General features: G+C 41.1%; 1 protein-coding gene across 4 annotated transcripts; it reads right to left on the bottom strand.

Annotated features, from left to right (window-relative positions):
* Positions 1-609: 609 nt before the first annotated feature.
* On the bottom strand, positions 610-12,050 carry crtc1b (CREB regulated transcription coactivator 1b). 4 transcript variants are annotated; one of them, XM_019261190.2, is made up of 14 exons: positions 11,860-12,048; positions 10,032-10,148; positions 9,352-9,477; positions 8,309-8,370; positions 7,920-8,014; positions 7,306-7,391; positions 7,163-7,206; positions 6,074-6,297; positions 5,816-5,967; positions 5,463-5,702; positions 4,285-4,371; positions 2,172-2,258; positions 1,906-2,080; positions 610-1,253 (listed from the first exon to the last, which is right to left on the bottom strand). In XM_019261190.2, the coding sequence occupies exons 1-14, from the start codon at positions 11,983-11,985 to the stop codon at positions 1,042-1,044; spliced, it is 1,833 nt and encodes a 610-aa protein (XP_019116735.1). In that variant the 5' UTR covers positions 11,986-12,048; the 3' UTR covers positions 610-1,041. The 4 variants fall into 4 exon arrangements, with proteins under 4 accessions (XP_019116735.1, XP_019116737.1, XP_019116736.1 ...); XM_019261191.2 differs by having other exon boundaries at positions 1,042-1,253; positions 7,306-7,376; positions 11,860-12,049; XM_019261192.2 differs by lacking the exon at positions 4,285-4,371.

Below are 12,050 nucleotides of genomic sequence, written 5' to 3'. Positions count from 1 at the left end.
CTTCTCACTGGCAGAAAGTTAATTTGGATGTGTGTTTTTCTTGCTTTCTAGTTTAATAGAAATACCTGATGATTTTCGCAGAAAAAGTTAATTCAAGTGGCATAAAACCAACCCATTTCTGGACCACGCAGAGTTTTCTGGAGCTGTGCTAAAAACTAAGAGATTTTGATTTGACCGTTGGGCTACAGCATGGCAACGTCTACCACGTCCTACATCAGAGAATGGCACATCGAACACCAAAGAGCAACTATGGGGAGGTTTTGCACTCCTTCATTAACGAAGTAGCTTAACAAACACATATAAATATGTTAGTAATTAATAAATAGACACAAATTACATCAGTGCAATTTTACACTATGCCTACAGAGAGCATTTTGGCATCAAATTTAAATTATGAAATGGAATATAAAATCTTTAACTAAATAAATAAATAGAACATATAAATACACAAAGCATCAAAACATACAGTACATGATGAAAATAAAATTTGGTTGTCAAAAATAAAGCTTTGAGTGTGAAATAGAAAGCCGTTACGGCATAATGGGAAAACCGATTCATTTGATTGCAGGGTACAAGCAAACCGGCTGTGGTTTACATTTCTTTTTCTTCTTTTTTTTTTTTAAACATGTACGGTTTAGCCCAATGTCCTAGCAGCTTCCTGCTACGAGCAAAAATCAACAAAAAAATATTAAAGTGGATATGAAAAGAAAGGAAAAAAAGAAGTCAAATGTGCATTTTTTGGGAATATATGTGGCATGTAATGGTACACTGTAAACACAGCAGGCTAGCGAAAGCGCTGAGCGACCAATCTCATTCAAAACGACAGCGAGGCCATTCCCCGGCAAGCCACTGGATGTCTTTTTCCTCTGTTGTCTTTTGGTGGCGCATCGTTTCAAAGGTCTTCACGGAGTAGAGGGCGAGGTCGGACAGCTGGACGGCCATGCAACGAGGGAGAGGGTTCATCCTGCCCTTTGTTTCTCTCCATTCACAAGTTAGTGTGTTTTTTTTCTTCTTGTTCTCGGCCATAGTCAGCTTCTTGAGTTACAGCCTGTCCATCCTGAACGCGTCCTCGGTGGCGGGGTCTGCCAGCACCATGTCGGGGTCATTGAGCATGTGCAGTCCGTCCAGGGTGAGCGGGTCGATCTTCAGCTCGTCCAGAGGAAACTGAGAGTCCGCGTCGAAGCTGACATCACCAACACCCGCCAGAGAGTTGGTCAGCTCTTTGGAGAGGCTCGGTGGAGACTCCCCTGTGACTGAGATACGCGACATCAGAGAAAGAAGTGGGTACTGACATGTGAGAGAGCGAGACGGGGAAGGTTCACTGAGTATTGTGAAGGTTTTTAAACAGGTTCAAACTATGAACTACTAAGCTGACAATCATAGAAGTTGTAAAAACAGTGTATCCACTTGAGAGGTAAAACCGTGATGTGACCAGTGACCCCTATTTGTACAGGAAAACCATGAGTGTGCACTCTATAGTCCAGCAGGTCAGACTGTTTGCCTTAATATTCTCTTCCAAACAAACCTGACTAACCCGGAGATTTGTTTTCAACCCATGTGATCGTGTTTGTTGCCTCACTGGGCATATTTTTAGCTATGGCCCTGCATGCCAAATTGGATCAACGGCTATATTACAGTTATTCAATCCTGAACTTAAATATGAATAAATACCTACACATTTCTGTGTAACTGCAGCGACTCTTGGACAAATTATAATTCGTCGCACTGAACATAAAACCAACAAGAGAAAGCTACAGTTTTTTTTAGAAGGGGAAAGTAGTCCAACATTAATGTTATATTAATGGGATATTACTGGGAACAGTGTGTACAGTGCCGTTAAAGCCAAGAAATAAATGTAAATAAAAAGAGGTAGAAGCGTATTTGAGGGATTTGTGGTGTCGCTACCTGTTAGGATGATGTTGGGGATGTTGCCGTGGTTACTGTAGCCAAGTTGCTGCGAGTCCTGTAGGCTGCTCCCGGTGAGGCCCATCATGGCTGCCTGTGTGTAGTTGAGGGTGGAGCACTGGTTGTAAAGGCTGGTGGAGCTGATGGGGTTCTCAATCATGTTGAACTGCTCCAGCTAAAAAAAAAAGAAAAGAAAAAAGGGTCAAAAGTCGGCAAGTATGAGAGGAAAACATTTCTGTCATTGCTGCCTATCGTTTGTGCTTTACCTGGTGAGAGAGGGCATTGGTCTGCCTCAGTGCCAACTGCTGATCATAGAAGGAGTCGCCAAATATACTGCCAACCACGGGAATGTGCTGGAGGAAAGAGAAGCAAGCCGTAAAATTCTGGTCAAATGTCGAGGAAGCAGCTGCAGTTAAAACACAAAAACAAAGTTAGCCAGAAGGCAAGTTACCCGGGCCCGCAAGCAGACATTTCAGCGATGGGAAAACAGAGAACACAAGCAAAACACAAAGTCACACAGCTGTCGCACTGAGCAGTGACCAAAGCAAATGGTTTTCATGACGAGGGCTGTGGCAGTTCATAGAAAAAAAGAGGAGACATGGGAAACAATTAAATAATGTTTGTTAACTTAATTTAACACACGCACGCACACACAGCTGTTAATTTGTGACAAACTTTGACATGAAATGGACATATGGACACCGCGGCAGCCCTGTTCACTTTGACACAAACACAGACCAACTCATTAAAAAGGGAAATTCTGTTATCTGTCAGCCTGTTGGGACTGATGATGAACAGTCTCTACTCTGCGGATCGCTGCAGCAGTGACAACACTTTGCGTGTTTATTTTAGTGGAATTTCTTTCTGAAGTTGTCGGAGCTCAAACCTGAATCTCTATGAGTGGCATCCTGAAAACTATGAGAAAACTGTGCCGGTTGACAAATACCAGAATTCCCCTTGAAAGATTTCTTGCAAGAAGAAAAGCAGAGACCCTGTGTGACTGGCATTTCTTCAGTGGTGGAGTCAAACCATTTATAACAGCCTTTTAGTCGCTGATGCACCAGAGGTTACTTGTTCACAGTATTTAGATGAGTTTATACTAGTCCTTATACTACTTTACTCTCATAAACCATATACTAGAGTAAGCTCGTTCTCACTTAAAAGGTTTGTTCTACTGCAGCTATGAAGCCATTTTTCTATGAGTGTCTCCTCATTTTGTTTTTCACTGATTTTAGGTGGCATTAACACAGCCATTACAAACACATCAACACAGATATGCAGCCATGCACCAACAAAGACAGTGATAAAGAAGATGACCAGCAATGGATGTAAATAATGCTGGATTTAAAATATTTCATAACAGCGTTGCAAGAATACACACAATACATTTTGTTGATGAAACATAACTTTGGTTTACAAAAAAAAAAGCCACAGGGCAGCTTCAGCTATCTGTTAAAAAGCATTTCATCACTTACAATATATTTTGATGTTGAAATTCTTAATTATTGTTAAACATTTCCAATGCTAACTTTTTCATTTTTCAGTCTCTGATGAAGTAATTGCTTTTCTATATGTGTCCTTTAGCCATGCAGTGGGCTTGCGCCTTGAAAAACACTAAATACATAGTGTATTAGTATTATTATAATAACACATGCAGCTGACTTTGCCTCTCTGCCAAATGTTTTACAGAAGACGGGCTGAAGCCCTGAAGACTTTTCCCCAGCGGACAGAGAGACATGTTCGTGTATATGAATTGCAGATGTAAACTGTCTAGCTTACTGTGAGAGATTCTTGACTCACAAAAGACAAACGGCTAAAGTTCCCATAAAGTCTGACTGGTGATAATGAAATCTCACAGTAAATCAATGTGACGGTTTATGGATCAGAACAAATTACCCATTTGTCAAAAAAAATGTCACGCAAAGTTGAAAATTTAAGCAATAAAAGACTAGTGAGCTTCATAATTTGCAGTACCAAGTGCAGCAGAACGGCATTTAGGAATATTATTTTCTCTTTGATCACAGCAAAGAACGTTATTATTGGTCTATTCATGAGGAGCAAACAACTGCAGCTCATCCATATCAGAAAAGTATCTCAATCACGAGTGTTGCATCTGAAAAAGACTTGAATTTTGCTGGCTGAACATTTAACATCTTAAAAAGCGGTCAGGGGCTCCATCAACAAACTATCGCCATGTTGTCATGCACACAGTGAACAGTGACAGCGGTGATGAAGAAATGAGTTATGCTATTGACACCATGAGTGGTTAACTGCTGATACAGAGAAAATGAAAAGCAGCCTAACTCATCTACAATTAGCTTTCCCCCAGGCGCAAAGCCCTTCCCCAGACAGCAGCTAGCTCGGTGGGTGGGCCCTTACTTGAGGCGAGCCGCCGGGGGAGAAGCCTTGATTGGAGACTGGGGAGGTTGGAGACTGAGTGGCTGGTGAGCCAGTCTGATTGCGGTACTGTTGGAGGGAAGAGGGTTAGCTAGCACTAAGCTTCATTCCTGTCACACACAAATCTCAAAAGGACAGGATTTGAGAGGGCATCAGCCTCAGATCTGCTTATGTGTGTAGGTGGGAAATGTTATCAATCATGACAAAACTTTGTGGCTACTTCTCTACACCTCTGGAAAATATGATTATAAATAGTAACATCTGATTTCTGGATTAACGGGTAAAGTTGAGGTAAAGGTAAAGTGGTTGCTTCATTAAAGAATAGTCAAAGGTGTATTTCTATAAACATCCAAAAATGCAAAGTGCCAAATGGTGAGAAGAATTTGACAGTTTCTAAAGGATCTGGATGTAAACTGCTCTGCTTTGTGGATAATTGTGAGTAAAAGGGCATGATTATCTGGAGAGTGTCAAGATATGAAATTCTAAAATATATACAGTACTTAACACATTTATTAGCCCACCACCCAATGTAAAGTGCCACAGTTGCCCTGAATAAATAGCATTGGTTAATGCACCAGTATGTAGAAGCTCTTTAACCAAAATGATATTTTTAATGCTAAAATATAATGCGTTATCGTTTTATTGTAAAAAAAAAAAAAAAAAAAGCAAAAAAATAGTAAAGCACATTATTATTTCTTGATTAAGACGTCAAATTATAGTTATTTACTTCCTGAACAAAAGAATTAGTTTTAGTAATTTAATGTTATGCTTGATTGAGAAGTCCAGTGAGCCGGCTCAAATCTGGGTATCAAAAGTGAATTCAGTTTGAAATGTTCAAAATTAAAAATAAAAAGTCAAGAGCTCACTGAAAATAAAAGAGGCACTGCATGATGCTGGACGGTCTCTGACATTTGGCTAATAAATGTGTTAAGCACGGTATATTATATATATATTATATATGTATTAAAAAAAATCTAAGACAGCAGCATTTAAAGGATGTGATATTTACTGGGATGCATCTGGGCAGCTGAAGAACTTTCAGAACAATCATGTGGCAAAATAAATAGAAGCTTAAGAATATGCAAAATGGTCCCCGTCATTTCATCACATCAACTCTTAACTCTGCTTCCACTGTCTGACTAGACTTCCTGGTTTCTTACCGAGCTGATGCTGATGCTGGCGGTGGTCTGACTCTGGCTGTCTGGGGAGGGGCTGCTGGCAGTGGCTGTACCAGGAGAGGCCAGAGTAGGCAAGGTGATGAGCTGGATGCCCTGCGACAGGGCCTGCTGCTGCTTCTGCAGGTCACTGAGCAGCTGAGCCTGGGCCTGAGCCGTCAGCTGGTTGAACAGGGGGTACTGGGCGAGCTGCTGCTCCAGGGACAGGGACTCTGTTGGCACGGCCTGAAGATGCATGCGGATGCTTGTTTATGCTGGTGCCACAAAACAATGCTGAAAATGTGCTACATTTACTAAAGTGCTAAACTCTCTTTAAGTCAGCTGTGTTCTAGCCTTACCTGTGAGATGTTAACAGGTGAGGAGAGGGTGGGTGAAAGCTGCTGTGGGGACTGTTGGAGATGGAGGTCAGAGGTAAGGGTAAGTGGCACCACAGGTGGTTGCCGGCGCTGTGCCGTTACAGTCATGGTGGGCTGAGAGGAGGTGGGGATCCCTGGTGAGGAAACAAACAAGAGGACACATGAACAATCTCCAGCATGCTCTCCTAATGTACATTTAGCTGTGCTACAGTTTTACTGTGTTCAAATCGTAGTTATTACCGTGGCTGGCAGCGCTGATGCCCAGGTGGGTGAGGTTGGTGGTCAGGCTGCCCGTGCTGTTGGACGAGCTGAGGGAAGGGAAGGCCACGGTGTCCTCAGGGTCCAGCGGGGTGGACAATGGAGGAGGGAACTGGATGTTTGTCAGATCAGGAAGCGAACCACCGGTGTTGTGTGCAGCTGGGAGCACAGAGGGATTCAACTCCTGGTCTGGTGATGGGAATATGCTGAAAGACAAGATCAAACATAAGAAAAGCTTCTCTCATATCACCCTGCTGTCAGACACACAAACAGCAGAGAGAAACTGGTCGATTTTCAAAATAAAACACCCTCCGCATACTACTAATATGTGCAAAATATTTACACCCGCGTAAACCAGAAAAAAAATGAGCAAGTTAAACTCGCCCGGTGAAGTTCCACCTATAACCCGAAAATAAACAGCATAAACATTTAATAGCTTATGTTTAGTATCGGTCCTTGTAATAAACCATCCATTAATTCATTTGGGAGTGACAGATCTAATCCTGCACTCTGAATGATCATGATTCATGACTTCACTGCCAAAACATTGTCGTGTTTCTCCTCCCAGTCACAGGTAAATTACATCAGTGGTCAATATTTTATATATTTTTTTACATCTTTTATTTATATTTTATATATTTCATGTTTATTGCTGTTTGCACCGGGATAAGAGGGAAATGCAATTTCAATTCTCTGTATGTCCTGTACATATGGCAGCATTGATAATAAAGTTGACCTCAACTAAAGTTGCCAACATTTTTAAGTGGCAAGTTTGTATTTCGATAAAGAAAGAAATCTCCCTCCATTCTTAGTGAATATCTCAGCACCTGAAAGCAGTTTTTGTCATCATGTAATAACCTTCGTTTTTTTACTAGCATGATTATTAATTGTAAGATTACAACCATAACAACCATTTCCTGTGAGATGAACAGCACTTTTCCAGTGTACCTAGACCAGCTGTCTTGTATCAGTGCACTTACAGCATTACTTATTTATGGCTGTGTGACTGACAGGCTGCTGTGGTGTTTCACTGTGTAGAATAATAAAACAAAGTACACATAAACAACTCACTTGATTCCCGGGACATCACATGTGTTGGGCTTTGATGAATCATCCTGATGAGAAGACATATTCATGAGCCACAAATCTGAAGCAGTTTACATGTCTCATTAAACAAGTGTACACGTGTAACCCTTCCCTTTTCCCATCTGTACCTTCTTGTCATCCCACAACTGTTCCTGCGCATCCTTGTCTGCATTTGACTCTGAATTCTCCGTCCCAGGCACTGTTAGCAGCAGTACTAATTAGTGAAACAGCAAGACACAGTTCCTTGCTATGACAAAATATATAACAATTTAAATCAGCGCAAGAAATGAGTCATCAATATCCAAGGCAGTCAAGCAGGATATAGTGCTCTGCACTAGATTCCTGAGAGTCTAAAAATAGCAAGGTGACCAGCAGACAGACAGACGGAGTGGATGCCAGCCAATCTTGGCTTCATTATAGCAGAGCCTCACACATAAAAGCACATAATCCATGGATAATCAGTGAATTATTGATCCTCCTCTCCAGATCATTTTGACTCAGCTCCATTCAGAGATGTTACATCTCTACAGCCGGCTGAGTACTGTACCAACATGCTGAAGCAGTTCTTTGCCAGAGATCAGTATCCATTTACTCCATAAATATTTCATCAAGAATCTACATCTACTTCTTTGTGACATCAACCCTTTTATGTCATTTAAGGTTTGCTGCCTGCATTAGTTTGCACATTGCACATTAATAAATAAAAGTGTCTCTGTGTCTTTGTAACTGGATCGTCCATTACCTCGTTTAGGCTGCAGCTCCTGCGATCCCCCTGCAAACACCTCCTGGGGCTTTGGATTCATAGCACTCTGGTGTAAAGCAGAGTCCGAATTTGTCCTGCACGTGTTAGAAAGATGATATGTCAGCAAAATAAAAAAAATAATAAAAACACTGCCAAATCCTCAATACAGGCAGAGAGCCATTTCTACAGGATCATATCCACCAACAAACACATTCTGTTATAGATCTTTATTTGCCTTCATACAGCTCAATATCTGGCCGTCTTTGTGTTTGTTGAGTTTGGGAATTTTGGGACCAACACAGACTCGCACAGTCATGTAAATTAATTTTTTTTGCAGCTGAGCTGCTGTGTGTCCTAGTTTGGCAAAAGGACAAAGGGAGGTGGCTTACCTTCTCCAGCTAGTGTCTGGCGGTGGGGAGAGGTAAACTGAGCTGTAAGGACAGCTGTCAATGTGAATTTAGTTAAGGCTAATAAAGTAGTTGGAATGAAAAAGTTGTCTAAGACTCTAACAGACCTGATATATAACAAACGACCGCACACGCACACACACAAACGCAAGTGTTGTTGGGATCTAATTACTTGGAAAAAGGTGTCAGTCAGTGTTATGTTATCGAATGGTGAAATACATAATAATAATTAGTGTAACAATACACCTTACTGCATTGTATAATTCAATATACATGTTGTGAACAAGCTATTCACGTCGCCCTCCGTTAAAACTCTAAACAATACACAGCCGTCTCCTCTTTCCATCAAGGCGCATGGCATTTGTTATGCATCAGGCATACATATGATGCTGAGGAACCAGGCACATTTTCACATCTTCACTCTGAAGTCTCAAATGTTTATTGTGTTTTGATTTATTGTTGTTGGTTGTATTTCGTGTAGTAAGTTCTAACAGATCTTTTCTCACAGCAGCCATTTTGACATGAACCAGTACGTAAACACAGGTGTTACCAAAGATACTAATTAAGGTTCATTCAGGTCAAACAGAGTCAGGGTGCTGCTGTGGTGCACACTGGGAAGTCTGGAATAAATGGAACTGAGCCTTAATTAGTATCATTGGAAACACCTGTGTTCACCTACTATTTCATGTCAAAATGGCTGCTGTGAAAAAGAAGGTAAATAAGTTTCTCCTGCCAGTTTTGTTGGTCTTTCAAACTATAAACATTATGTCGGTGAGCATTTTGAATTCTCAGTAAACCAGAGCAGCACTAGAGGAGCAGTAAATCAGATGAAATCTGCGTTGACACCGTTTAAACCTACTCAGTGTTCTGTCTCTGAGCACACTAACTTAATTACAACAACAGATTAAGGTGCAACTCATCAGAACAATGTTCAAGCAGCCTCTGAAGCCTCTCAAAGCAATTATGAATGCACATCTTCAACACCTCATGCTTCCGAAAACAAAAACAAAAAAAGAAAAGGATATCTGACGTCCATGTTTGTCGACTGACAGCGGTCGACGGTGAGGCGACGTGATGCGGTTCCTGTCGCGGTAAACACGCTCCACCAGCCCGTGGTGCCTAGTTGTCCGACTGGTATCCAGCACGGAGTTCTAGAGTGAACACACCAGGTGAATGAGGCCAGCAAAACAGCTTACTTACACAACAAAACTATGCCTTAGGATAATGTCTTAGGATTAATGGCGCAAATGTGTTCATTTCAAAATGAGTCAAGCCATGGGCCCCCCATACTGATGCTCGAGTTGGCAAATGTATTTTAAGATGGAAAGCCATGACAAGCAATGATATACGTTAAAATTTAGAAACCAAATTACACTGCAGGGTAGAACTCGTATACCTTGTGTTACACACTTCTGGCTTCCTCTCGCTCCTGAACCATGGTAAAACCTGGTTGGACTATGCAGCTCTGACCAGCAGGTCATTTCTGAACATTTTACTGCCCTCATAGTCTGAACTAAGCCTGCAGACATTCATCAATTGATAAATCTTATTGATAAGTGGAATCATCTAATTAGAGCCAATATTTCACCAATACAACAGATAACTGCAGCCTTTGTATGTCCAATATTATCACCAACAGCTAAGAAAGGCACACTGGTCGAGAACAAACCATTGATTTACCAGCCGAGAGAGGCTAAGGGCTCACCTGAAAAGGCAGGTCAATGTTGCCATTTCCAATCTGATTGACATTGGGCAGTGAGCCTCCATAGTACTGTCCACGATTCTGCCCTAGTTGCAAATACTGGGTCTTCTGTAACTGCAACTGTGCAAAGTAAAATTGCATGAAAGCATGAGTGAATGACTGATCTGATTCACAAAAAAACGTGATGTTCAAAGTGAATGGTGCCTGCCAGTCCACAGTGGTGACATGAAAGATGGATGAATCCATTAATTGACTGATGAAACATGATGAGACAGGCAAATTGGCTGTTTCATGAACAATTAAAGAGGCAGACAACATCTTTCATAGCAGAGAACAGTCACATCAGCTGATGTGAATGACACCTGACTGACAGCTGGTGTAATTACAGTCTTTCCATGTAACACTCCTGGTGATTACATTAGCCATGTGTCTTCATACAAAACCAGTCACAAAAGTAATGCATGTGATTACAAAAACACTGTGATGGAAGTCCTCCTGTACAAATAATGAACTGAAGTGAGGTTTGAGAAGGATCTGAACAAATGCAATGGATTGATGTCTGGATGGCAACACAAAGAAATCTGGCAGAGACCACAAAATTGACTAATTCATTCTTTTTCCCCTGCAGTAAATGACAGTACAGCTCAGGTTTACACTGATGCAGCGTTTGGGTAAGTGGGCATCATTTCCAGTATTAGGGCCAACAATTAGCCCACATGTTTCCTGGCAACAAAATGATTAATAGAGCCGAAACAATCTGTCGATTGATTAGGTGATCACAAGAAAAAGAAATGACAGCGATTTTGATAATTGATTAACCATTTCAGTCACTATTCAAGTAAAGAATGTTCAAACTAAAATGTGAAGATTTGAGTGATTTCCTGCCAAGATATTAAAAAGGAAATGTATTTTCTGATAGTTTATAAAGTAAACTTCAATTTTATTATTTTTCAATGAATTAATCATTTGTTTAGTTCATAAAAAAGGTCAGAAAACAGTGAAAAATGATGCTTGTTTCATCCATCCAATAACAATAAATCATCAGAAAATCATTAATTTCACAATTTTACACACACACACACACACACAAACACACAGCAGAGAAAAGCTGGAATCCTTCAATAATTAATTATCAAAATCAGCCATTATTTTCTATTAATGGACTAATCAAATAATTGTTTCAGCTCTGGACTAAACTATTTATTGGGACAATAATCCACAGATTGGTGGATTTACTGTTGTTGGGAGGAAGTTGTCAAAGTTAAGACTTTATTAAAACTAAATGAAGCTGTTAGGAACAGAGGCATGCTGTATTCATTATTAATGATCATTTATTATAAGACGTGTGCTTGTTGTCACAGCTGGCTGATGTAACGCTGAGCTACTAGTCAGTGGGTGTAAAAAAAAAAAAAAAACAGCTGGGAAGGCTGGTTAACATCTGATTGGCTAGCAAATGCTAACTGAGCCCTCTCAGATACATATCGCTGCAGGTTGTGTGACTTCTCTGACATGCTGTCATGCAGAGGTTGGACGTGAAATGACTGCTCAGCTTCAGACAGAGCACAGGTGCACATTATTCACAGCTCGACGCTAGGCTAGTTAACGCAGCGGCTTGTTTTCTGAATGAACGCTGGCGTGATTTTTACCAGGCAGAGTTGAAAACAATGCTGATTTGGTGATGTTGCACTGATGCAGCTGAGCACGTTCATGTGAACTTTAGCTCCTTCAGCATCCCAAAGCTTCAGGTTTATGTCCGCAGCGCTCGTTAGCTGCCAAACAGCGATGCAACAAAATGTAAACAGCCGACAGGGGGGAGGTGTGCAGGTCTTACCCGTGCAGCTCGGGTGATGTTCAGGTCTTTCATCACTTCTTCAAACGCAGCAGTCTCCTCCGCCTGTTTCTGATTATGCAAAGCGATTTTTTCGCTAAATTTGCGAGGATTGTTAGAGGACGCCATCTTTCCCTCTTCTTCTCAATGGAATGTTACGTTACACACTACGCCGGGGCCTTCTGGTGTCGTCA

Source organism: Larimichthys crocea, chromosome XVII (genome assembly GCF_000972845.2).
Source record: "Larimichthys crocea isolate SSNF chromosome XVII, L_crocea_2.0, whole genome shotgun sequence".
Lineage (NCBI taxonomy): Eukaryota > Metazoa > Chordata > Actinopteri > Sciaenidae > Larimichthys > Larimichthys crocea.
The sequence above is the reverse complement of the archived record's forward strand: the minus strand, read 5'-3'. Positions and strand labels throughout refer to the sequence as shown.

What these genes read in the sequence shown, in the direction of transcription:
- crtc1b (XM_019261190.2), bottom strand. Translation starts at nt 11,985, where the DNA reads ATGGCGTCCTCTAACAATCCTCGCAAATTTAGCGAAAAAATCGCTTTG. An exon ending in ACATTGACCTGCCTTTTCAG is followed by an intron (nt 9,478 to 10,031) that starts GTGAGCCCTTAG and finishes TGTTCACTCTAG; the next exon opens with AACTCCGTGCTGGATACCAG. An exon ending in TCGACAAACATGGACGTCAG is followed by an intron (nt 8,371 to 9,351) that starts ATATCCTTTTCT and finishes AACTAAATTCAC; the next exon opens with ATTGACAGCTGTCCTTACAG.